Here is a 25,848-nt window from a genome sequence, read left to right on the forward strand (position 1 = left end):
TGTTTAAGATCAAGGATTTGAGAAAGATACTGGATGATTATCATAGTTCAAAGTATTACACCGTATTACTGACACGTAGTACCTTATAGTGTTTTCTCTATCTGTGTTTGTCAAATAAAAAGCATCAGCAGGAAGTAACCATAAGCCTGCACCAGCATTACTCTGTGCCACCAGCAGGTGGCAGTGCATTTTCCCTTTCTCTGTTACTTTCAGGAAAAAAGAAGAGATTGTTTAATGATGTTTAAGTTGTTCTGATGTTATTTCCCCCCAAAAATGATGTTTGCACTTTACCTGAACATAAATGTTTTGCCATAAATCCTGTTACATGTCGAACATGACATCAGACATCGGGCACTGAAGGATGTGCACAGAATTAAAAAATCTCAAAGTCAGAAAAGAGCTGTGGCCCAGTCACACGGCGTCAGCTGAACAAAGGAAAAAAGTGCCAAAGTCACAAATCGGCAAGAAAAAGTGGATAATTGAGCATGGACTTCTCCCATCACTGAAAAGCCTGCCAGTGCAGTGCACATTAAAGACCGAAACTAACAAAAGAGAAAGGAAGTACCAGCGTGTGATCATTTCTGCAGCGAGTCTGTGCTGCTGTCCACAGACAGCTGCAACTGTGTTACCTTGACAACGTGTGTGGACATGCATGTTGCAGCCAGAGACGTTGAGAGAGAGAGAGAAATAGAGAGAGAGAGAGAGTAGATCAAACGCTGACAGTACGGGAACTACGCAAACGATAAGGAACCATTAAGACAGAAAGCAAAATGGAATACGGACAAATTGAGGTTGTTGCCAGGATTCGTTCACATTTTGCAAGTTTGAAAATTCTGATGAAGCGCAAGCTGCAAGAACAAAGCTGGACAACAGTTAAACGACATCTTCGAAAGTCAACGCAAGTCCAGATTTCTTGTTTCGTTTTGTCTTCGGTGTCCTTCGTTAGCGCCGTCCAGGGCTGAATGCTGAGCACTGACACATTTTCACCAGATGACGACCGACGCCGTCCTCATAACCCCATCGGTGCCAGAGGTCACGTTCTAATCACCTGTGACCAGCTCCAGGTCAGCTGTCAATAAAAGGTCTCCCTCACTGCAGATACCCACAGAATCATAATTCGCACACTGACAGTGGTGACATCATCACAAGTGCCCACCCACCAGACCAAAAGTAGGCGTGTCAGCCCACTAAGGGCTGAACACTTCCAGGACGGCGCAGATATTCAAACTGCTTGTTTTTTCGTCCTGGATGTCTGGGTGCGGCGGCCGGTCACTCTGACTCCGTCTGACCTTTTCTCTGTTCAAACTGTTTGTTATAAAATTGTTCTTCAGGAGTCACAGCGGGAAACGTGTTTTATATCAAATTTGCATCAGAAACAGAAAGAGAGAGAAAATTATTTCACAGCCTTTATTTATTTCCAAGTACAAAAAGATTAAAACTAAAATAACATTTCTTTCTACAGGGTTTCAATTTTTTTCCCTTTTTCGTGTGGCGTCCATCACTGAGAACGACATTCATTCAGAAATTAACGAGCTCGAAGACAGAGAGATTTAGAAATAATTCAAATCATGAGATACGAGAAAGAGATTAAACTCACAGAGGCAAAAACAGAGACAGGGAGAAACATCAGGACAGAGAACGAGTGAACGAGAAAAGAAATGACAGAGATATGAGAGATAAATGAGATAAATGACATTATGAGACTCAGTTTTTTTTAGTCTATGAAACTCCACAGGATTAAAAAAAATTTAAATAAATGAAATAAAAAATCACAACTACAAATTCAACTTCTGCCACAAACTTTGTTTTTCAAAATTAAATTAAGAAAACAAAATGTTTCCGTTTCACACATTTTCAGGACTTTTTTTTTTGCAGCTTTTATTTTTACATCACATTTATTCAAACTGTAGATTTTTGTTTCCACAGTTTAGCTGAACAATCAAAGTGTTGAAATTTAACATCATCTGGAGATTTAGTTTGATGAAGAAAAAAGTAAAGTAAGTCCCTTCGGCTGCTCCCTTGTTTTCACTCGGGGTCGCCACAGCAAATCCCAGGTGGATCTGCATGTTGAATTGGCACAAGTTTTACACCGGATGCCCTTCCTGATGCAACTCCACATTACATGGAGAAATGTGGCAGGGGTGGGATTTGAACCTGGAGCCTTCTGAACTGAAACCAAGCGCATTAACCACTAGGCCAACACCCCTATTAATTATTATTATTATTATTATTATTAAGTCAAATCTCAAATTTTATTTTAAACAATTTAAAAATGGTTGAATTCAAAATTGTAGAAACATAAAAACAGAAAAATGTAATGTTAGGGAAAAAAATATGAGAAGAATTTAAAGATCTAAACATTCTGGAAGTAACATTTGATTCACTTTTTGGTATTTCAGATCTGGATTGTGTTTGTATTTATGTTGTTTTTTGAAAATGTTAAATTTTTAACATTTTATTGACTTTGTGCTTCAAGATTCTTCAGATTTACAACTTTAACTCTTTTTTCTGGAACGTTCCAGATTTTTTGTTTTATTCTCACAGCAGGTTTTCTGTTAAAATAAATAAATCGCTGCACAAGTAGGTGGCGCTAGTCATTCAGTGGCGTATGATCTGTGAGAACAGAGTTCACAAAGGTTCCTTCCGGTGACCTTTGACCTGTGAGGTTTGTCTGTGTGGTAAATCAGCACCATGTGGTTTTAGTTTTCATTCCTCAACAATGACATTATTTCGAATAATTTTATTTTAAATGTGAAATAAAACAATTCAATTATACAGTAGCAACACTGCCACCTAGAGTCCATTTGAGGCTCAGCAGGGTTTATGGCAGAACACAAATTACGGTTTCACACTATCGAGGTAATTATGTTCCTGAAGAGATGAGAAAAAAAAAAAAAAGATGTGAAGAAAACCAGCAGGTTTAGTTAAAAAAGTAACTGATTCCAGTCTCTTTTTTGCAGATTTTATGGAAAAATAAATCAACATCTCCACTCAAAAGCAATAAACAAAAAACTAAAATATCTCACCACAAATCAAAGTAAAAAAATATCAATGTGAACATTTGGAGAAATCTTTGAGGTATTTCTGGTGTTTGAGGTGCAAAGTTAAAACATTTCATTTTCTACGTGTTTCCTGTGAGATCTTTTTTTTTTTTTGTGCCACAACCACAACACTTGCGTCACCAACAGAAAAATTAAAACCAGAAAAATATTTATCAGCAGCATCATCGTAAACATTCAGTGACACAAAAAAAAGGAAAATTCAGTCACATAATTCAGTCAAATATAAAACAGTCAGTCATCTGCAACAATTTGAAAATTCATTATTTTATTTTTTTTGCTCAACATTTTCAATACATCAACAAAAAATAAATCAAATAAATTATATTTTTTTTAAAGCTGTCGTTTCTTCAGATTTTTATCATTTAACCATAAAAAATATATATCTTTTCTTCTCTTTCCGCTGGTTTGGTGCTTGAATCTTCAAATGAAAGATTCTGAATATTTTATTTCCAATTTGTTCAAAATTCACATCATCTGCCAAAAATTTAAAAATTTAGACCTACATGGATTAAAATACAGCAACAAGATGTCATGAAGCTTTCTGGAAATCTCTCTCTCTCTCTCTCACACTCACACACACACACACACACACACACACACACACACACACATTTCTCTTTGACTTACAGTTTTGCTGTCAGTTACAATATTTTTACTTTGTTCAAAAAAAAAAAAATGAACTTTTGCACGTGGCCACACGGTTTCCAACGCGAGTCCTCGAGGACCGGAACCTGCACTTTTTTATCCGCCTCTGCTCAGCCAATGATGAGCAAACACACACCGACCCGGCCAATCAGCAGCAGGTTTGGCGTCCCTGAAGACCCGGGTTTGGAAAAACTGCTCTGAGGTCATGTGTGCACTTCCTCCTTTGTAGTGTTTGTAAGATGCCAGCGTGAATCACCAAAATAAAACCAGCTGGAACTGGGTTGGGGGGGGGGGGGGCATTTATGAGATTTCAACACAAAGTTACTTTTGTAGAAAATCGAACAGGACGACAACTTTAAGAAAAATAAAACAAAACACCTTTCAAGTTTAAACGTCAGCATTTCGTGAACTTTTTCAACTTAAGGTGACCTTCAAACCTACTGATGACTTTGACCTTCTGCAGAAAAGTTGTAAATGTTTAAATACCTTTCAACATTTATGCTCTCAAGCGGAGAGAATTTGAGTTTTTAATAATTTCAATTTAATTTAGTTCATCTATATAGCACCAAATCACAACAAAGTTGCCTCAAGGTGCTTCACACAGTCAGGTCTAACCTTACTAACCCCCAGAGCAAGAACACAGGAGACAGTGGTAAGAAAAAACTCCCTCTGATGATTTGAGGAAGAAACCTCAAGCAGACCAGACTCAAAGGGGTGACCCTCTGCTTGGGCCATGATACAGACACAATAGACAATATAAATATACAGGAAATTTTGGGGGTCCATGCTGGTGGACAAGACGGGAGGCCTGCAGAAGAAGACACCCACTCCCATCTCTCGATGGAGCCACATCTCAAACAGAGAGGAAAAAACAGACATCAGAAACACAACAAATACAGTATAATAGGGTCACTAGCCCTAAATTTCACTACAAGACCGAGAATTGGTCTTCAGAATCGTTAGACCCAGAATAAAGTTGTTCATGGACTGGCACCTCCCTACCTAGCTGACCTAATTAAACCCTACGTACCGGCCTGGGCTCTGTGTTCTCAGGGTGCAGGACTACTTTGTGTCCCTAAGGTGAATAAGAAGTCTGCGGGTCACAGAGCTTTCTCTTATCGTGCCCCTGTTCTGTGGAATGATCTCCCTGCGTCAATAAAACAGTCAGATTCTGTGGAGACTTTCAAGTCCAGACTTAAGACGCACTTATTTTCCCTTTCATATGGCTAGCATACTGGTATAGTATGTTACTATGGGTTTCACTCTTTTAATTAATTTTCTTAGGAAACGGAGCGTGCCGCGGCCTCAACTTTATCTAAATTCTGGGTCTGTTAGTGACGTTTAGGGCTAGTGGCCGACAATCACCTTAGTATTTCTTCTGTTTTTCTTGTTTAATGCTGACAAATTATACTGTATGTCTTATCTTTCTGATGCCTGATTCTGTTTTTTTCTCTCTGTTTGAGGTGCAGCTCCATCCAGAGATGGTGTGGTGTCTGTTTCTGTAACCCTCCTGTCCTGTGCACCAACACCACTTCCTGTATATTTGTTTTGTGAATTGTTCTGTAATTTGTGTCTGTATCATGACCCAAACAGAGAGTCACCTCTTTGAGTCTGGTCTGCTTGAGGTTTCTTCCTAAGAGGGAGTTTTTTCTTACCACTGTCGCCTGTGTTCTTGCTCTGGAGGTTAGTAAGGTTAGACCTTACTTGTGTGAAGCACCTTGAGGCAACTTTGTTGTGATTTGGCGCTATATAAATTAAAGTACATTAAATTGAAATTTAATTAAATTTAAAATTTTCAATGTGATGTTTTGTTAAATTTCAGCATGTTTACACTTTCACTGTAACAGCTGAACCGCACAGCACAAAACAACTGCAGTGGGTGTGCCCTCGGCCACGTGACATGCGGTGGGCGTGTCCTCGGCCACAAGGACAGCGTTGTTGTACAGAATGACCCTAATCCCTCTGCGTGGTGGGTGGGGCTAAAACACGCTGAGATGAGGTGCTGTGTGTTTTCATTTTTTAGCCGTTAGCCACAATCATCATGTTTGTCTCACGCTAACAGCATCCTTAGCATTAGCATCTTAGCTTGTTAGCATGCTTACATCTGTACATTTAGCAGGTGAAGGCGTTTCCTACATTAGCATGCTAACGCAAAGCTAACAGGTTAACACTAACATTAGCAGCAGTGTGAAGAGAAAAACGATCTGTTGATTTGATCAGGTGGCAAATTCAGAGAATGCAGCAGGTCAAAGGTCACCTGTAGATAACACTTAATGAGATGGGGGGGAACACAATCCCCCCCCAACATCACACAGAGTCACTTTTTTGGGTTCTTTGCAAATTTGTATCATCAGGACAGCCAATAGTCTTTGAGCTCCCTTAAATAAGCCCCTCCCACCTGCTGCCTGTTTGCTGGCTCCGCCTCTTACAGTTTAAATCAAACTATTCGCTGAAGTCCCGCCCACCTTGCAGATCCAGTTTACCTGAGAAGGTTTTCATCCAAAATGAAAAAAACAACATGTGACATCAAACAAATAAAGTTCCGACTTGACGTTTCTTCTACCAGCTTCATGTTTTTTGACCCGTTGGATCCAAAAGTTCATGAACGACGAGACCGATGTAAAAACAAAGAAAGAAAAAGAAAAGAAAATGGTTTAAAAATGTTGAAGCTGTTGTAACAGTCTGTGTTCCTGCAGCATTTTAATACAAACAAAGAAAAACGCGTGGTGCCACCGTGCGCGCATGTTCAAGAAGAAACGGTAAAAACTTCACAAAGATAAAGAAAATAGTCTCTGAGGTACCTGGAGATTCACTGAGTCAGGACCTGAACACATTTCAGTTGTTTGACGAGTGGAATCATGGTGGCTCATAACCCCGCCCCCACCCCGCCCCCAGACATATAAACTTCAACGGCATGTCACCACGCTTCAGTTGCTATGGCAACGTTTACAAAGGAGACTAATGAGGAAAGCCAAGTCACACGCGGCAGCTCGGCTGTGCGTCAGAGAGACGGGAACAGGAAGGTGTGGCTTCCCTCACGCGCGCTCCAGACGGTCACCAGCTGCACGCCGCGCACCATCATTTCCGAGAACGCAAAGACAGTAAGTGCAAGAAGTCACATGTTTGCACGTCTCACACCGGCTTCAATGTACAAATGAAGAACGAGGACCTCTGCTGGTCACAGTCTGTCCCAAGAACAACGGAAAACAACGTTAAAAAGACGAAACAGCAGCTGGGACGCACGACCGTCCCCTCATATATTGGACTCTTTGGGCGGCAGGTCCACATTGGTTACCATGGGAACAGGTGTCACCGTGGAGACCAGCAGGGCATGGCAGTGATCAGAGGTAGGAGGTACGATGGCGAGGCAGCGGATCTGCGAGATTCTCTCCTCCACGCAGCTGGCGGAGAGGCGGGCCTCGGCGTCGTGATCCCAGGACTCCTCCACCGTCTCACAGACCTGAACCAAACCCTGCAGGAAGTCACAGCACGTCAGTTTGTGGGCCGCCGCTCGCTCTGACCAGCTGCATCCAAACAGCGCCACCAGCAGGTCAGAATGCTCACAAACATCAGCACGACAGATACGTTAATTAGCATGCTATTGTCACTGTTGGCATGCTAATTAACGTTAACCACATTCCACTCAGAATGTGGCTAACAAGGGCCAACGGCGCATCTAAATGTGCAGCAACGAGGCCAAAATGCACATTTAGATGCGCAGCAGCAAGTGCTAAAGGACTTGCTGCCTAATCTTAAAACAGTTTTGACACTTTTTTGCTGTGGTTTTTATGTGTTTTGCACTCACACTGTGTTTAAGCCAGAGGTCTTTGAAGGTGGGTCTCATCTTCTTGTGGACAACGACTTCCTGGAGGTCCTCCAGTGAGGGATGCTGGCCCACCTCCTCCTCAAACGGCAGCATGTACTCATCCACTGGACCTGAAACACACAGCTGCTATTTGCTGGCAGTTTTTTTCCCTCCAAAGTGCATTTGCATTGAAGCGATGCGGAGGGTCAGAGGTCGCCCACAGCGGTGCACAACGCTAACAAGCCATTTACAAAAGTTGACATGTGAGATGAAGATTTCACAAATGGGATGTTTGTCAAACAGCAACGCTGCCTACGAAGATTTTAAATCTGTACAGAGCAAAGTTTTATAAGATGATGCAATTTGCACAAAATCAAATCAAATGTTGACAAAATCCTGACGGCGGGTCACGAGATTAAAGCTACTGTATGCAGGTTTTCATTTTATTTTAAATGACTTGCTCTGTATGGCCCATTAATGTCTGAGAAGGTCCCACCACATGGAGAAAATGGTCCAATAATTCAGGCACTGAGGGACCATTAGCACAGACAACCCTTTGAAATATGAATACAGATACTAAAGAATCATTAACTGAGCATGAGGTCTGTACGGGAAAATATCAGACCAAGGTGTTGACCATACGGCCCGAGCGTTAACCAAACCCTAACCCCTATAATAAAGATTCTTTATTATGTCCGCCAAGGACATAATAAAATCATTGATGTTTATTCATTTATTTATTTGTCGGATAGCAAGGATTTTGACGAAATCTGCACCACAGATAGATATGAGGCTATGGAAGACTTCACTGCATTTTAGAGGTGATCTGGATCTGGATTGGCAGACATCAGAAATCTCTGAGTGCTTTGGCATAACCAGTTCAATGAAAGTTAAGGTGCAGCCTTTCAGTGCAGATATAAACCTGAGTAAACCCACTGGTGGGCACAGCTAACCAAAATGTTAGCTTCAATAACTGGTAATCAGCTAACTGAAAAGTTATCTTTTATAACGCTAAACCAATAAACTGCCTAAAACCTTATCGGAAGCTACAGATAATAGATAACTTTCAATTTTGTCTCCCATGCACTCTCAGCTACTAAAAAGCTGATTTTGAGTTTAAACACCACCAAAGCTTCTAACAGAATCAAAGGCAGCCACAAGCCCAAACAGCCAATAAGCCAGCGCTTCTGTCTTTGTGCGCTCTGCCCACTGCTGCAGGGAAGCTTCATTTACCTTGACAGGATACAGTGGTCTAGCCATGAGGCGGAGGTCTTGAAATGGAAAGCAGGATTGACTTATGGTTTTGATTTATAAATCAAATAAATCCGGATAAAATAACTACATTAATGTAAACTCTTAAAATGTACAAAGTGATATATAAATCAAATCAAATCAATTTTATTTATATAGCGCCAAATCACAACAAACAGTTGCCCCAAGGTGCTTTATATTGTAAGGCAAAAGCCATACAATAATTACATAAAAACCCCAACTGTCAAAATGACCCCCTGTGAGCAAGCACTTGGCGACAGTGGGAAGGAAAAACTCCCTTTTAACAGGAAGAAACCTCCAGCAGAACCAGGCTCAGGGAGGGGCAGTCTTCTGCTGGGACTGGTTGGGGCTGAGGGAGAGAACCAGGAAAAAGACATGCTGTGGAGGGGAGCAGAGATCGATCACTAATGATTAAATGCAGAGTGGTGCATACAGAGCAAAAAGAGAAAGAAACACTCAGTGCATCATGGGAACCCCCCAGCAGTCTACGTCTATAGCAGCATAACTAAGGGATGGTTCAGGGTCACCTGATCCAGCCCTAACTATAAGCTTTAGCAAAAAGGAAAGTTTTAAGCCTAATCTTAAAAGTAGAGAGGGTGTCTGTCTCCCTGATCTGAATTGGGAGCTGGTTCCACAGGAGAGGAGCCTGAAAGCTGAAGGCTCTGCCTCCCATTCTACTCTTACAAACCCTAGGAACTACAAGTAAGCCTGCAGTCTGAGAGCGAAGTGCTCTATTGGGGTGATATGGTACTATGAGGTCCCTAAGATAAGATGGGACCTGATTATTCAAAACCTTATAAGTAAGAAGAAGAATTTTAAATTCTATTCTAGAATTAACAGGAAGCCAATGAAGAGAGGCCAATATGGGTGAGATATGCTCTCTCCTTCTAGTCCCTGTTAGTACTCTAGCTGCAGCATTTTGAATTAACTGAAGGCTTTTCAGGGAACTTTTAGGACAACCTGATAATAATGAATTACAATAGTCCAGCCTAATAGTCCAGAAATAAATGCATGAATTAGTTTTTCAGCATCACTCTGAGATAAGACCTTTCTAATTTTAGAGATATTGCACAAATGCAAAAAAGCAGTCCTACATATTTGTTTAATATGCGCATTGAAGGACATATCCTGATCAAAAATTACTCCAAGATTTCTCACAGTATTCCTGGAGGTCAGGGTAATGCCATCCAGAGTAAGGATCTGGTTAGACACCATGTTTCTAAGATTTGTGGGGCCAAGTACAATAACTTCAGTTTTTATCTGAGTTTAAAAGCAGGAAATTAGAGGTCATCCATGTCTTTATGTCTGTAAGACAATCCTGCAGTTTAGCTAATTGGTGTGTGTCCTCTGGCTTCATGGATAGATAAAGCTGGGTATCATCTGCGTAACAATGAAAATTTAAGCAATGCCGTCTAATAATACTGCATAAGGGAAGCATGTATAAAGTGAATAAAATTGGTCCTAGCACAGGACCTTGTGGAACTCCATAATTAACCTTAGTCTGTGAAGAACAAATTGTAATCTATTAGATAAATATGATTCAAACCACTGCAGTGCAGTGCCTTTAATACCTATGGCATGCTCTAATCTCTGTAATAAAATTTTATGGTCAACAGTATCAAAAGCAGCACTGAGGTCTAACAGAACAAGTACAGAGATGAGTCCACTGTCTGAGGCCATAAGAAGATCATTTGTAACCTTCACCAATGCTGTTTCTGTACTATGATGAATTCTAAACCCTGACTGAAACTCTTCAAATAGACCATTCCTCTGCAGATGATCAGTTAGCTGTTTTACAACTACCCTTTCAAGAATTTTTGAGAGAAAAGGAAGGTTGGAGATTGGCCTATAATTAGCTAAGATAGCTGGGTCAAGTGATGGCTTTTTAAGTAATGGTTTAATTACTGCCACCTTAAAAGCCTGTGGTACATAGCCAACTAATAAAGATAGATTGATCATATTTAAGATGGAAGCATTAAATAATGGTAGGGCTTCCTTGAGCAGCCTGGTAGGAATGGGGTCTAATAGACATGTTGATGGTTTGGAGGAAGTAACTAATGAAAATAACTCAGACAGAACAATCGGAGAGAAAGAGTCTAACCAAATACCGGCATCACTGAAAGCAGCCAAAGAGAACAATATGTCTTTGGGATGGTTATGAGTAATTTTTTCTCTAATAGTTAAAATTTTATTAGCAAAGAAAGTCATGAAGTCATTACTAGTTAAAGTTAAAGGAATACTCGGCTCAATAGAGCTCTGACTCTTTGTCAGCCTGGCTACAGTGCTGAAAAGAAACCTGGGGTTGTTCTTATTTTCTTCAATTAGTGATGAGTAGTAAGATGTCCTAGCTTTACAGAGGGCTTTTTTATAGAGCAACAGACTCTTTTTCCAGGCTAAGTGAAGATCTTCTAAGTTAGTGAGACGCCATTTCCTCTCCAACTTACGGGTTATCTGCTTTAAGCTGCGAGTTTGTGAGTTATACCACGGAGTCAGGCACTTCTGATTTAAGGTTCTCTTTTTCAGAGGAGCTACAGCATCCAAAGTTGTCCTCAAAGAGGATATAAAACTATTGACGAGATAATCTATCTCACTCACAGAGTTTAGGTAGCTACTCTGCACTGTGTTGGTATATGGCATTAGAGAACATAAAGAAGGAATCATATCCTTAAACCTAGTTACAGCTCTTTCTGAAAGACTTCTAGTGTAATGAAACTTATTCCCCACTGCTGGGTAGTCCATCAGAGTAAATGTAAATGTTATTAAGAAATGATCAGACAGAGGGAGTTTTCGGGGAATACTGTTAAGTCTTCTATTTCCATACCATAAGTCAGAACAAGATCTAAGATATGATTAAAGTGGTGGGTGGACTCATTTACATTTTGAGCAAAGCCAATCGAGTCTAACAATAGATTAAATGCAGTGTTGAGGCTGTCATTCTCAGCATCTGTGTGGATGTTAAAATCGCCCACTATAATTATCTTATCTGAGCTAAGCACTAAGTCAGACAAAAGGTCCGAAAATTCACAGAGAAACTCACAGTGGTCTTGGCGTCTGTACACGGGGCTTCTGTTTAGGGCTACGCTTCCTTCTCACAGTCACCCAGTCAGCCTGCTTTCCCGGCTGCTCGGGATCTGCTGGAAGGGAACTAACGGCGGCTACGCTACCTTGGTCCGCACCGTCTACAGGGGCCTGGCTAGCTATAGAATTTTCCACGGTGCGGAGCCAAGTCTCCAATTCGCCCAGCCTGGCCTCCAAAGCTACGAATAAGCTACACTTATTACAAGTACCGTTACTGCTAAAGGAGGCCGAGGAATAACTAAATTTCACACCCAGAGCAGAAAAGTGCGGGAGAGACAGGGGAAGCCGCCATGCTAAACCGGCTAAGAGCTAGTAGCTGCGCTAAGCTAGCGGATTCCTAAGAACACACAAAGTGAATAATGTGTAAATAATTTAGAGGTGATTCAGCAGAGGGAGTGCTTTAGTTAAGGCACGTTAAGATTACACTGTGAAACAAATCGTTATCTAGATCAATCTAACTGCGCAGATTAAACAGCTAACAGATACAGCAAAACACCGCTGTGCTCCGGAACAGGAAGTGATACAATACCGCAGTGAGAGCCAACCACCAGTAGAGGCATGTGTAGGATCAGGATATAACACATATCTGTTAATTTTAAAAGAATGTACTAATTCTGAAGATTTGAACATTAACACACAGATGCCCAAAGGGATTATGGGTAAACTAAGCTTCCGCTCATACTGATTGGTTAATTTGTTCATTCTATGTAAAAACCAACACAAGTGAATCAATGTAACGTGTTGATGTTTACAAATAATTGTGCTTTTGTAAAATATGTCCATTTTTCATTTGTAAAAAAGAAAGAAAGAAATTTTCAAGATCCTGCTAGACAGCGCCTAAGCGCACACGTGATGACATCACAACTCTATCCGGTTAGGGAGACAAGGTTTCTTTCAATAACAAGAACTGTCAAAAAACTTTCTCGTGTGTGGCTGGAGTTGTGTGGCGTTAGCAATCTCCTTTTGAATGCTTGAATAACGATGTCAGTCGCACAAAGAAATCAAATAATAGTGAAAACATGTTCATTGCGCCCAGAATGTTGGTATTTTGGTTGTTGAACTTTGCAGTGCAGTGTCATAACGCATCAATCAGTCGCTCTGTGCAGTGTCATAACATCCGATCGGTTAGCGGCTCCGTGTGGTGTCACAACAGATCAATCCGTCGCTCCGTGAGGCGTCATAACATGAAGCCACATGGCAAGACAATTAGGCCAATATCTGACCCTATCTTCCCCTTCCGACAGTCTTAAGGACGCCCCGACAATCGTGACGACGCTAAATATAATCTTATCAGATACTCCTGCCATGTGTGGTTTGTAAGAGTGCTCTGATCTGCTCAGAAGTACGTGAGGAGCTAAATGTGACGTGCAGCCAATCAGAAAGCGAGGTGTCTGACCTGGGAATGTTCGTATGTGAAATCTGTTTGTGTGTGTTGTTTTTACCGTGTGGCTGACACCACACACTGTACAACTAAACCTGTCAGATCTATGATTTTTTTTTTCTCCACGTGTGGTGTCTCAGGTTTTGGAAACCTACAGATAATTTTAAAGTCCTGCGGTCGACAACACTGTGATATAACCGTATTGCCAGTAGATGGCAGTGTTCTATGCATTTTGATGCCGGTTATATCACACAGCCTGAATCTCAATTTAACAGACTTTTTGGCTTTACAAATTTGTTTTTTTTTGTTTTTGTTTTTACACAAATGAAAAAATGACAAATTTTACAAAAGCACATTTATTTGTAAACACCAACACATGTTACATTGATTCACTTGTGTTGGTATTTACATAGAATTAATTAGTCAACCAATCAGTATGAGAGGAGGCTAAGTGTACCCATAATCCCTTTGGGCACCTGTGTGTTAATGTTCAAATCTGCAAAATGAGTGCATTATTTTAAAAGTAACAGATATGTGTTATATATCCACTTTGTACATTTTAAGAGTTTACATTAATGTAGTTATTCTATCTGGAATAATTTGATTTATAAATCAAAACCATAAGTCAAACCTGCTTCCCATTTCAAGACCTCTGCCTCATTGCTGGACCATTGTATGGGTTAAGGAATAATGATTTTTTTTTTTCTTTTCTTGTGGTAGTTTGGCAGCCAGGTCCTTTCTGCTCTAAGAGCAGTTGGGTAGAAACTGTTTTCAGTCTGTTTGTTCTTGCTTTAATGGTCCTGTACCATCTGCCTGATGGCAGCAGCTCAAACAAAGAGTGTCCAGGGTGGGACGAGTCCTTTAGGATGTCTCTCCTGAGACAGTCAGAGCCATGAAGGTCCCCCAGTGTGGGTAGAGGGCACCCAGTGATCTTCTCTGGAGCTCTTATCCAGAAGCAGTGCAAGTGATTTCAGGTGACTTTAACTACACTGATCTGAAAGTAGTGCTACCAAAACTACACCAACACATCAAATGTGCAACCAGAGGAGCAAGGACCCTGTGTAGCACCATGGCCTCGATTCGCCCTAATTAAATAAATACATTAATGCTGTCTCAACAAAAACCTGAATTTGGAAGTGCAGACAAAAGACTGTTTTCCCTCTCAGTTGAGATATTCCTAAGTCATCTGGAGATCTTCAGATTAGCTTGGAGACATCTCCCCATGGGCTAGCACTGGGATTCACAGCAAAACCAAACTGTAATTAAAGTTCTTCAAAAGGGAGCCCTTGCCTTTTTATCAGTGAATTTTCGGTCATTATGAATTAGGTGACATTATAATGGCTTCACGTCAGAATCTGAGTTTCTCCAGGCTAGGAGAACCCAAATTTTATGACCACACGCCAAGGCCAGACCCTCTCAAGACTGCAAGACAATATCCCTTCCACAACAGGGTCATAAAACTTTGCCTTGACAATCAGCTTTTATCTCGAGGTCTAAGCAAAGGAAAAGGCCTTTTGTTTAAAATAAAAGGAATTAGATCAGCACTTATTCATATATATCTAAAGACTTCTAATGTTGGTATGGATTAATCAAACGAAAGGCGTTGCATATAATCATTCCATTTAATTGATATGTGATGTTTCTGCATTATTAATATTGTTGATGGTGAAATATTCTGGTTTAGCCAAAGGATGTGTCTGATTATTAATAATGTGTATCCATTCAAGTGTCTCAGAACAGATAATGTCAAAATAGTTAATGTGTTTAAATATTTGAATCATTTGTGTGTGCACTGTGACCACATGACGTTTTCTGTGAGATTACACACCCTAAATGGGTGGAGTTTGGTGACGTAGTCCCTCTTTTTAAAATTACAACAGAGTGCTTGCTCTTGCACCTTCTTGCCTCTCTCTTCCTTTCTTAAACGCTTAATTTTTATTCTTGGGCCAAGGCCCCATTGCTAAGCTAAGCTAAAGCTACCACGTGGCATTCATTCTTTGTTCATTTTTGATAATTTTAACAAAGTTTTAACCTGAAGCTTTAAGGTGCGTCGTCTTTTGAATTTTTAAGAGAACTTCCGAGCTGAACTTTTCAAATTAATAGTGAATGAATGAATGGATTTATTCGGCACACACACAAATCCGAAAGAACAGAAACATACCAATAATATGAATGTTATAGAAACAAGCCTGTGAGTCCGAAAGCGTGTGGGCAGAAGCAAAGCTTATCAACGCCCACCCCTGCTAGAATGAGTCCAACAATTATGACAGTCATAACAACATATACACAAATTCACAACACACTACATATCAACACAGACATACACTTCAATATTCAATTACATTTCAATTCATGTATAAGTATGTTATGTATAAAGCGCCAAATCACAACAAACTTGGCCCAAGTCACTCCATATTAACCCTGCCGACCCCCAGAGCAAGCACTAGGCAACTGTGGTGAGGAAAAACTCCCTCTTAGGAAGAAACCTCAAGCAGACCAGGCTCTAGGGGGTGACTCTCTGCTTGGGCCGTGCATATATACCTGTATACGTACATACTACATATATGCATATACATATATACACACACATATACACATACATACTACATATATGCATATACATATATACACACACATATACACATACATACTACATATATGCATATACATATATACACACACATATACACATACATACTACATATATGCATATACACATATACACACACATATACACATACATACTACATATATGCATATACATATATACACACACATATACACATACATACTACATATATGCATATACATATATACACACACATATACACATACATACTACATATATGCATATACATATATACGCACACATATACACATACATACTACATATATGCATATACATATATACGCACACATATACACATACATACTACATATATGCATATACATATATACGCACACATATACACATACATACTACATATATGCATATACATATATATGCACACATATACACATACATACTACATATATGCATATACATATATACGCACACATATACACATACATACTACATATATGCATATACATATATACGCACACATATACACATACATACTACATATATGCATATACATATATATGCACACATATACACATACATACTACATATATGCATATACATATATACACACACATATACACATACATACTACATATATGCATATACATATATACACACACATATACACATACATACTACATATATGCATATACATATACACACACATATACACATACATACTACATATATGCATATACATATATACACACACATATACATGTACATATGCATACATATTGACTGATTGATCATTAATTGTGAGTTTTACAAAATAAGCATTTCTTTGACATCTACATTTACCCACATTGGGTTGAAAAGAACAGGAGATACAAACATACACGCATACATACCCGCGCACTTAACCCGAAAAGGGGTGGGATGAAGACAAATTTATTTAATCCCACCCCCAAATACCCATACGTTATTACGACTACCGAGTGTGACCAATATTCCTTTTTTATTACTATGTAATTGATATCATATATTAGTGATGAGTATCTATAATAATAATAATAATAATAATAATAATTCCCACCATAATAGACAGTAATAATGACAATAATTATTGTCAATCAAAAAATTTTTTTTATTTCTATTATTATTATTACCATTTTTTTTTATTGCTATTGATATTGCTGGTGTCATTCCTTAAGCCATTTTCATATGTCAATAAATTCCCCACATTTACTCAGAAAATGACTATTTAAAAGGACTATTCTTGTGTGTGTCGATGGTAATTCTGTCTCTCTCTATATATATATATATATATACACACATCATACATGCGAACATACATACACAAAATACACACATACATCACCTATACACACATGTATACACATAATACATATACATATATACAATTATACTACATTCATTTTACTATTTTTTTCCCCTTCCCCTCCTTCCCCATTTGTCATGTGTGTGGTGCATTAAAAGATGCAAAGTATTTTGTAAACCTGCTGCCAGAGAGGGGTCGCCCCCTGACACAGGTCCACCCTTTGCTGAATGTCCTAGGCTCTGCATTAAAAGACAAGGTTTTGGAGTCTGCTGGCAGAAGGGGGAGACCTTTGAGCAACAGACCCCCACTTGCCGACCCTGATCTGGTGATAATGATGTAAGTGATGTAAGAGGGGGAAACAAGGAGGAAAGAAAAGGAAAAGTCTTTTTATGTATCAATAAACTTACATATGTACATATTTCTATAAATGTAAACATAAATATACATATACATACACATATATACATACACACACACATATATATATATATATACGTACATATATACATACACACACACACATATATATATCAAATCAAATCAATTTTATTTATATAGCGCCAAATCACAACAAACAACTTCATTTTGATCAGGAATGTCCCAGTTTGAAATGACAAGTTACATATATGAGTCAGGGGTTTTGATATGCTTTTGATTATTGTTTTTACTAGCTTCATATCTATGTCATAACAGTCAGTTTATTTTTTATTTTTACATTTATTAATATCTATTATTTCGGCTTCACTAACACTGGAGAGAAACATTGTGTTTGGATTGATTTTTATGAGTGATTCCTGCTCCTTGTTACCACCATCGGGAATTTTTGCTGCCAAGTCAGGTCCAATATTAACAAAGAAGTTATTAAAACCATTAACTATGTTATACATATTATAGATGTCCTTGTTCTTATCAATAAAATAATTTGGATAAGAATTACCTCTTACCTTATTTTTGATTATAGTGTTAAGAATTTCCCAGATTCTCTTGGTGTCATTTTTATTATTATTTAATAGATTGGTATAATATAATTTCTTGCTGGCTCTGATTATATTAGTTTGTTTTTATATAATTTATATCTATGTTCAGATTCTTTTGTCCTTAGTCAAACAAATTGTCTGTATAATGTATTCTTCTTTTTTACAAGCATTTTATAGAGCTTTTGTTAACCATGGTCTTTTGGCGACAGTACTGTTTTTGTTGACTTGGCGTATTGGACAGTTTATCTCATGTAATGAATTGAAAATGTCTAGAAATTTATTGAAGGCACAATCCACATCGTTCTCCCTGTACACAGTGCGCCAGTCCTGTTTTGTTAAGTCATTATTGAGGTGATCTATTGCTTTTTGGGTTCTTACTTGTTTAAATGCAAAGTATTGGGGTTTTACCTGAAAATTACAATTGGAGTCATACACAGTGAACACAGGATGATGGTCAGTTATGTCACAAATCAATAAACCACTTATATTTTTAGTTTCTATATTGTTTGTGAAGATGTTATCTATTAGAGTTGCACTATTCAGTGTAATTCTGCTTGGCCTGGTGATAACTGGGTATAAGCTCATGCTGTACATTATATTTATAAATTCATCAGTTGATGTGTGTCTATTGGGGTTTATTAGATCAATGTTATAATCTCCACATATAAATATTTTTTTGTTATTTATTGATGAAAACATTCTGTCCACCCAGTTTGTAAATGTAGCCATATTTGAGCCTGGCGTCCTATATAAACAACTTATAATAATGTTTTTCTTGTTTCCATTATAAATTTCTATTGATATACATTCTAACACATCTTTTATTGTTAACGTCATACTTTCTATTACCTTAAATTGAATATTTTTCTGCACATATATAGCAACACCTCCACCTCCTTTATTCACTCTGTTGATGTAGTTTAGATCATAACCATCCAACTCAAATTGTATTCCTTTTTGAGCATTGAACCATGTTTCTGAAATTGTTATTATACTAAAGGGTTTTGTAAACTGCTGAAGAAATTCTTTGATACTGTTAAAGTTTGTGTACATACTTCTGCTGTTAAAGTGGATGATTGATAATTTACCTTCTGTTTTAACTGTATTATTGTAATCCTGTTCCGTATAGTAGTTGCAATGAACGGTATCAGTCGAAAAAAACATTATCAGGGTCTATTTCGTTTTCCAAATCCATTATCTTATGTTCGGTGTACTCAGTTGCTTTTAATTCCAATAATTCCTGGTTTATTATCCTCTGTTGTATTATTTCATCTCCTGAAGTAGAGATTTTGGGTTTTGATTCAATGGTTTGTGAAGTATAACTAGTTTGTTTTTGTTTTTTTACTTTTTTTTTTCCTCCATACATTATTGACTTATATTTTATATTTTTCCAGCTCTTTTATGTCCTTAATAACCAGCACCTTAGCTACTTCAGGAGACCCATTCAGTTTAATGAAGACTTTACAATTCCTGACCCATGTTTTCTGAATTTTGTTTGTTTTCCTTAAGTATCTGGCTTTTTTAGCAACGTCTGCATTTGTTTTTGTCAAGTGATCATTCAAATAAACATTCTTACCTTTCAATTTTCTTCCTTGCCTCAACAATGTGACCTTATCCTTTCTGTTGAGAAACTTCATGATAAGGACAGGAGGAGCGCCTTTCTTCATAGGGAGAGGGTGACAAGCTTCAAGACAATTTACGTCCAAATCAATGTCCCTGGACGCCAGGAACACGGCGACCTGTTGTTCCGCAGAGCTCTCCTCCATCTCGCCAGGTTCGAGATCACTGCCCGCGGTCACTGCGTGGGCATATGAGCGGGGTTTAATCTTTAAACCAGTCACAACCACATCGTTAATCCTTGAGTACTGCTGCAAGTCCTCAACTCTCTTCTCGAGAGCCTCGATCCTCTTGTCCTTGTCCTCTAATAAGGCTCGTAGTCGCGCGACTTCCTCCACTAGCTTGAGTATCTTGTCCTGCTTATTCTTTATGTCAGCTACGTCCAGTGACACTAACTCAAGCGCCTTTTTAACCTCCTCCGACTCCTCCACCACTGAGCTTTTCTTTGGTCCCATTTTGTAGTGATTTCGTCTTCGGCTGTTTACCCTGCTCGGTACCTCACCTGGTAGCAGCGTGGCTAACCGCTAGCCCCGGTCCCAAACTGTGCTGAAAGTTACTGTTTTACATAAGTCCGAGGTCCAATATCCTTTTTTTTACGTTGTATTTTTATCCATAGCCATTGTCCGTTTAGTCCGATTCCGAAGAAAAATTATATAAATAAGTTTTCAAAGTTTCTTTTGCCTCTTCTCACGCTGCTCACACTCGGATAACCCGGAACTCCTTTGGATCCAACCCGGAACTCTGAGATTACTTGGATTTCTCTGCTTAAGTTGAGTGATAATAGTAGTTAGTTAATAGTGAATTTACAGAAAAGTGACTCTCCTTTTCTGTTGGCTATTTTGTTTTTTCAATGCTTTTAAAGTTTTAACTTTTTCCTAAATTCAAAAAGATTTTTAATCTGTCTCCAACAAACTTTTTAAAAGCTACCAGAAACCATTTTCAACAAACACCTTTCGCCTCTGGGTTCCTGCAAGCTGACGACGGTGCTGATTTCAAACCATCAGCCATCCTCTCGGTAAAGCCGACACAAGCTTTTGGGATCGCCTGGGGAGACCGCTGAATTAACCCCTTGACCCAAGTGAGCATGCTGCTGAACCTACATCAACGATGAACGCACGGGCCGTCCGAACCATCTCCTCGACGGACCAGCTAAGTGACCCAGTTAAAGGTTCCACAAAAAGGGTTTGCTGTTAATGGATACAAAGTGGCTCCTCCTTATTATTATTCTTCCTTTTAAACATATTCACATGTTTGTTTAATATTTTTCTTAATAATTGGCTTCAAATTTCATCTCTAAATTCTAATCAGATTTATTTACTTAAAGTCTTTAAGCTCTATCTCTCCTTCTCTTTCAATGTCTCATGAGTAAGAAAACTTATTTAATCACTGTCCACAAAAATGCCAGTAAACTGTTAATTTCGTGCACTTGTAAATAAATTGTAAATATTTCTGCAGTGGTTCATTTTGTGTTCAGAAGGAAACCCTTGGTTAATCGTACTGTGAATTCAGACTTTCAGATCAGAGAGGTTTAATTAAACTGAGACTTATTAATTCATTTGAGACTGATAAATTAATGAATGTTTAAATTAAAGTACCATATGCTATAAATAGGTGGTGCCCCGAGTAATAAATAATAAGTATTAAACCCTAAAGTGTTAATTACTTTGGTGACTCATCAGATGGGGCCCAATCCGATCTAATTCAATTTGGGAGTTTAACTACTTATTCACTTCAATCTTTATGGTCCCCCGTTGTGAGCCGATCCTGAATATTTGTACATTTTACATAATTCTTTATGGCGCGCCCATGTGAGGCCTGAATAATTACAAATTCCGCTACATTACACCTGGATAAAGCCTCCTCCAATATCAAGCGTGGATACAGGAATACACAGCTGCCTCACCTGGACTCCTCTGACCACGTCGCTGCTTCTGATCCCAGCATACACCCCACTCACAAGGAAAATCCCCAACAGCCAAGACTGTTAAGTGCTGGCCTGATGGTGCCTCCCAGCAGCTACAGGACTGCTTTGAAAACACCAACTGGGATATTTTCTGCAACCAGGACCGGGAAGAACACAGCTCTGCAGTACTTGGCTACATCCAGCACTGTGTGGACACCGTCACAGTAGGCAGGCATATCCGGGTCTTCCCAAATGAAAAGCCCTGGATGACCAAAACTGTCAAGATTCTGCTGAAGGAGAGGGTCAGAGCCTTCAAGTCTGGCAACAGAGAGCATTACAGTGGTGCCAAAGCAGACCTGAAGTGAGGCATCAAAGAGGCCAAGTCAGCCTGTGGCAAGGGGTTCAGCACTTTACCAACTACAGGTCCAGTAACATTACTGCAGCAACAGGGAGCGTCTTGCTGGCAGAGGAGCTCAACCACTTCTTTGCCCATTTCGACGTGGAGACAGCTGCGGGGGCCACACGACAGCTACCAACCCCCAACAGCCAGACCTTCACAGTGCAAGCTGAGGAGGTCAGGCATGTTCTGCGGACGGTGAACCCCTGGAAGGATGCAGGACCAGACGGTGTGACTGGGAGAGTACTGAGGGACTGTGCTGACCAACTGGCTGATGTCTTTACCAGCATCTTTAACCAGTCCCTCTCCCAATGCTCCACCCCCCCCCACCTGAAGTCCTCCACGATCATCCCTGTTCCAAAGAGGACCATCATCAGCACCCTCAACGACTACCGACCAGCAGCACTCACGCCCATCATTATGAAGTGCTTTGAAAAACTCATCCCTGCCCACCACACTGGACCTCCACCAGTTTGACTCCAGAGCAAATAGGTCGACAGAGGACGCCATCGCCAATGCACTACACACCATGTTGACTCACATGGAACACCGTGGGAGCTATGCAAGGCTTCTGTTTCTAGGCTTTAGCTCAGCATTTAATACAATCATACCGAGCAGGCTGGTGAGCAAGCTGGGGGACCTGGGCCTCTCTGAGAACGTCTGCGTGTGGATTATGGACTTCTTGATTGACCACTCCCAGAGGGTGACAGTAGGAACCCAACTATCCCCAGCATTGAGGACCAGCACTGGCTCTCCACAGGGCTGTGTGCTCTGCCCCCTACTCTACACCCTCTACACACACGACTGCACCCCCACCCATGCGAGCAACTCCATCATCAACTTTGCAGTTGACACCACGGTGGTGGGGCTCATCTCAGGGGGAGATGAGACTGCATACAGGAGGGAGGCGGAGCGTCTGTCAGAATGGTGCACCATCAACAACCTCACTCTTAACACCGGCAAGTCAAAAGAACTGATCGTTGACTTCAGGAGGTGTAAACCAGATCTGCAGCCGGTCAAGATCGGCGGGGACCTGGTGGAGAGGGTGCAAGTCTTTCGGTTTCTGGGCACCCTAATTGGAGAGGATCTGTCATGGACTGCGAACTCCACTGCGCTCCTGGGGCAGACACAGCAGAGGTTGTTCTTCCTGAGACTACTCAGGAGGAGCAACCTGTCAACCAAACTGGTGTTGTCCTTCTACCGGTGCTCGGTGGAGTCGGTGCTGAGCTGTGGAATCACACTGTGGATCCACAGCTGCACTGCTGTGGAGAGGAAGGCACTCCGTAGGGTCTTAACACGGCCCAGAGACTGATCAGCTGCCCCCTCCTTGCTCTGGAGGACATCTACAAACTCCCGCTGCCCCAGGAGAGCTCACAACATCAGCAGAGACTCCTCCCACCCTGGACACCACCTCTCCAGACTGTTACCCTCAGGGAGGCGCTATGGAGCAATAAAGGCACGGACAGACTGACTCAGGAACAGCTTTTACCCAAGAGCCCTTATTGGCCTGAACGCCATCAATAAGGAATTTATCAAACAGAAACAGCAGAACTGTGCAATTTTTCCCTCGTGTGCAATATAATGTTCCTCTCCTACACAATTCTTCTTTATATTTACAGTTAGTGTTGTACACCTTTGCACATCCTCGTATTTTTGTATATTGTGTAGTTTTTTTTGCACATCTTCGTATTTTTGTATTTTGTGTAGTTTTTTTTGCTTTCCTTTATTCTTATTATTTTATTCTATTTCAATTCTATTGTTTATTTATCATCAACCACTGCACTGAAAAGAGAGCTGCTACTTTTTAAAATCTCGCTATACTTTGTACTGCGTACACTGTAAAATGACAATAAAAGGATTCTGATTCTTTCCTGTTTGGCCCCGTGCAGCTGGTAAACCACATCCAGAGGCCGTATGTGAGGACGCTCTCCATGGCAGAGTGGGAAAAAGACACCAGACATCTCTGGTTGATATTATTTTTCCTGAAGATTCTCAGAAAGTGGGCTGTTTGCTGTAGCTTCTTTACCAAGTGTGTGGTGTTCCTGTCCCAGGTCAGTTTCTCCTCTATGTGGACTCCCAGGACACGGAGGTCCCTGGGGGCCAATCCTGACTCTCTGTGAGCAATCGGACAGAAAGTCCTTAATCCAAAGACGTGGAATGAGGTAGACTGAGGTTCAGCAGGTTCCTCATGAGGCTGTGGGGGAGGATGGTGTTGAATGCTGAACTATAATCCATGAAGAGAAACCGGGCGTAGTTACCCTGTGGTCCAGGTGGGTCAGCGTGGTGTGGACGGCAGCGGTCACGACATCCTCTGTTGACCTGTTGGCCTTGTAAGTGAACTGGTTTGGGTCTGAAGTGGCGGTTCAGAATGACATGATGTGACCTTTAACCAGTTTTTCAAAACACTAAACATCACTGTCAGTGAAACAAGTTTAATTTCAAACTGCATTATGTCACGTTATCCTGATGAAGCCTCAATAAGTGAAACAAAACTAATCTGAGCGGAAAATCTTTATGTATTTCTGTGGAAAAAGTATCAGTCAATACATCGACATATTGGATTTTAGAATCATCAAATTTCTAAATTAGTATCAGTTTTAAACATCCTGGATCCGTCTGGTTGTGCAAATCGCCATGTGGATCCTGCTGTGGTGACACCGGTCAAAAACAGGAGCCGCCAAAATGATCATGCGGTTTCTGTGCACTTGCAAGAAGCGACGGCGTTACACATGTTTCTGTTTGTGTTTTGGATAAATTTTTTAAATGTATTTTTAAACAGAGAAAAAACACTTTTTACAAGGTGTTCCAGAAAGTTTTCTTCTTGATGGAGTCTAACGTGTTTCTCACCGTCCACAGCCTTGCAGCGGGACACCAGCTCCCACAGCACCAATCCCGCCGCGTACATGTCGATCCGCAGGAATGCATCACGCTGGAAGTTGATGGCTCCTTCTAGAACCTCAGGAGCCATGTACCGCCACGTCCCCACCTGACCGCACAAACAAAATGATGTTTAATCCGTACAGTCCATGAGATCCGCCTGCAGACGCTCACCTGTCCGTGCGTCTCTCTGGGCGGCTTCCCCAGTTCAAAGCATACAGCCAGACCAAAGTCACCGATGACCGCCGTCAGGTCCGAACGCAACAAGATGTTCTTGCTCTTAAAATCCCTGCGAGAAGGAAAGGACACGACCTGAAGTCCCTCCTTAGGGATCAACATAAACCTGTGCAGCAAACTGTTTCCTTGATGTTCTCCTGAACGGGAAGAACACCTGTAAGGATGGAAGGCAAACCTGTGAGCGATGGCGGGTTTTTGCCCCTCCCCTTTGTATGAGGGGATATCGTCATGGAGGTACGCCAAGCCGCACGCCATCGTCTCAGCAATGTGACACAACTCCGCCCAGCTGACGACGTTTCCCTTCAGGTAGTCTGAGAGGGAGCCCTGGAGGAGGAGAGAGTCCGGACAGTCCAAAAATCCACAAGTTTCAAAACGAATGAACATCTTCACTCCGAATGAGGTGGAGGAAAACGCGTGCCGCATTTTACCGCATCCACCAGACCACGGAACCACCATGGGCACTGGATAGCAACTACTGAGACAGACAACCTGTCAATCCCCACATCACCAAAGTAACCAATCACCTGCTGTCAGATGTCTCTGGATCACAAAGGCTGAGGACCCAGCGACATGAAGGTCCCTGCTGAGATCAGTGTTCAACACTTTCACCATAAATAGACACATTACTGACGGATGAGTCCAGGAAGTCACTGAAAACCTGAATCTTAGTCTGGATCCAGGACCATCTC

General features: G+C 40.6%; 1 protein-coding gene across 1 annotated transcript; it reads right to left on the reverse strand.

Moving 5' to 3' along the window:
- Nucleotides 1–6,782: 6,782 nt before the first annotated feature.
- LOC117518836 (activin receptor type-2B-like) lies at nt 6,783–25,582 on the reverse strand. The gene is made up of 5 exons (XM_034180083.1): nt 25,335–25,582; nt 25,097–25,211; nt 24,893–25,031; nt 7,513–7,643; nt 6,783–7,179 (listed from the first exon to the last, which is right to left on the reverse strand). The coding sequence occupies exons 1-5, from the start codon at nt 25,580–25,582 to the stop codon at nt 6,961–6,963; spliced, it is 852 nt and encodes a 283-aa protein (XP_034035974.1). The 3' UTR covers nt 6,783–6,960.
- Between the last annotated feature and the right edge of the window lie 266 nt (nt 25,583–25,848).

The sequence above is a fragment of the Thalassophryne amazonica genome, chromosome 1 (genome assembly GCF_902500255.1).
Source record: "Thalassophryne amazonica chromosome 1, fThaAma1.1, whole genome shotgun sequence".
Lineage (NCBI taxonomy): Eukaryota > Metazoa > Chordata > Actinopteri > Batrachoidiformes > Batrachoididae > Thalassophryne > Thalassophryne amazonica.

Coding starts and splice junctions, on each gene's coding strand:
- LOC117518836 (XM_034180083.1), bottom strand. CDS start 25,582: ATGCGGCACGCGTTTTCCTCCACCTCATTCGGAGTGAAGATGTTCATT. Junction 25,212..25,334: donor AAACCCGCCATCGCTCACAG/GTTTGCCTTCCA, acceptor TCCTTCTCGCAG/GGATTTTAAGAGCAAGAACA. Junction 7,180..7,512: donor ACCTCTGGCTTAAACACAGT/GTGAGTGCAAAA, acceptor GACTTCCTGCAG/GGTTTGGTTCAGGTCTGTGA.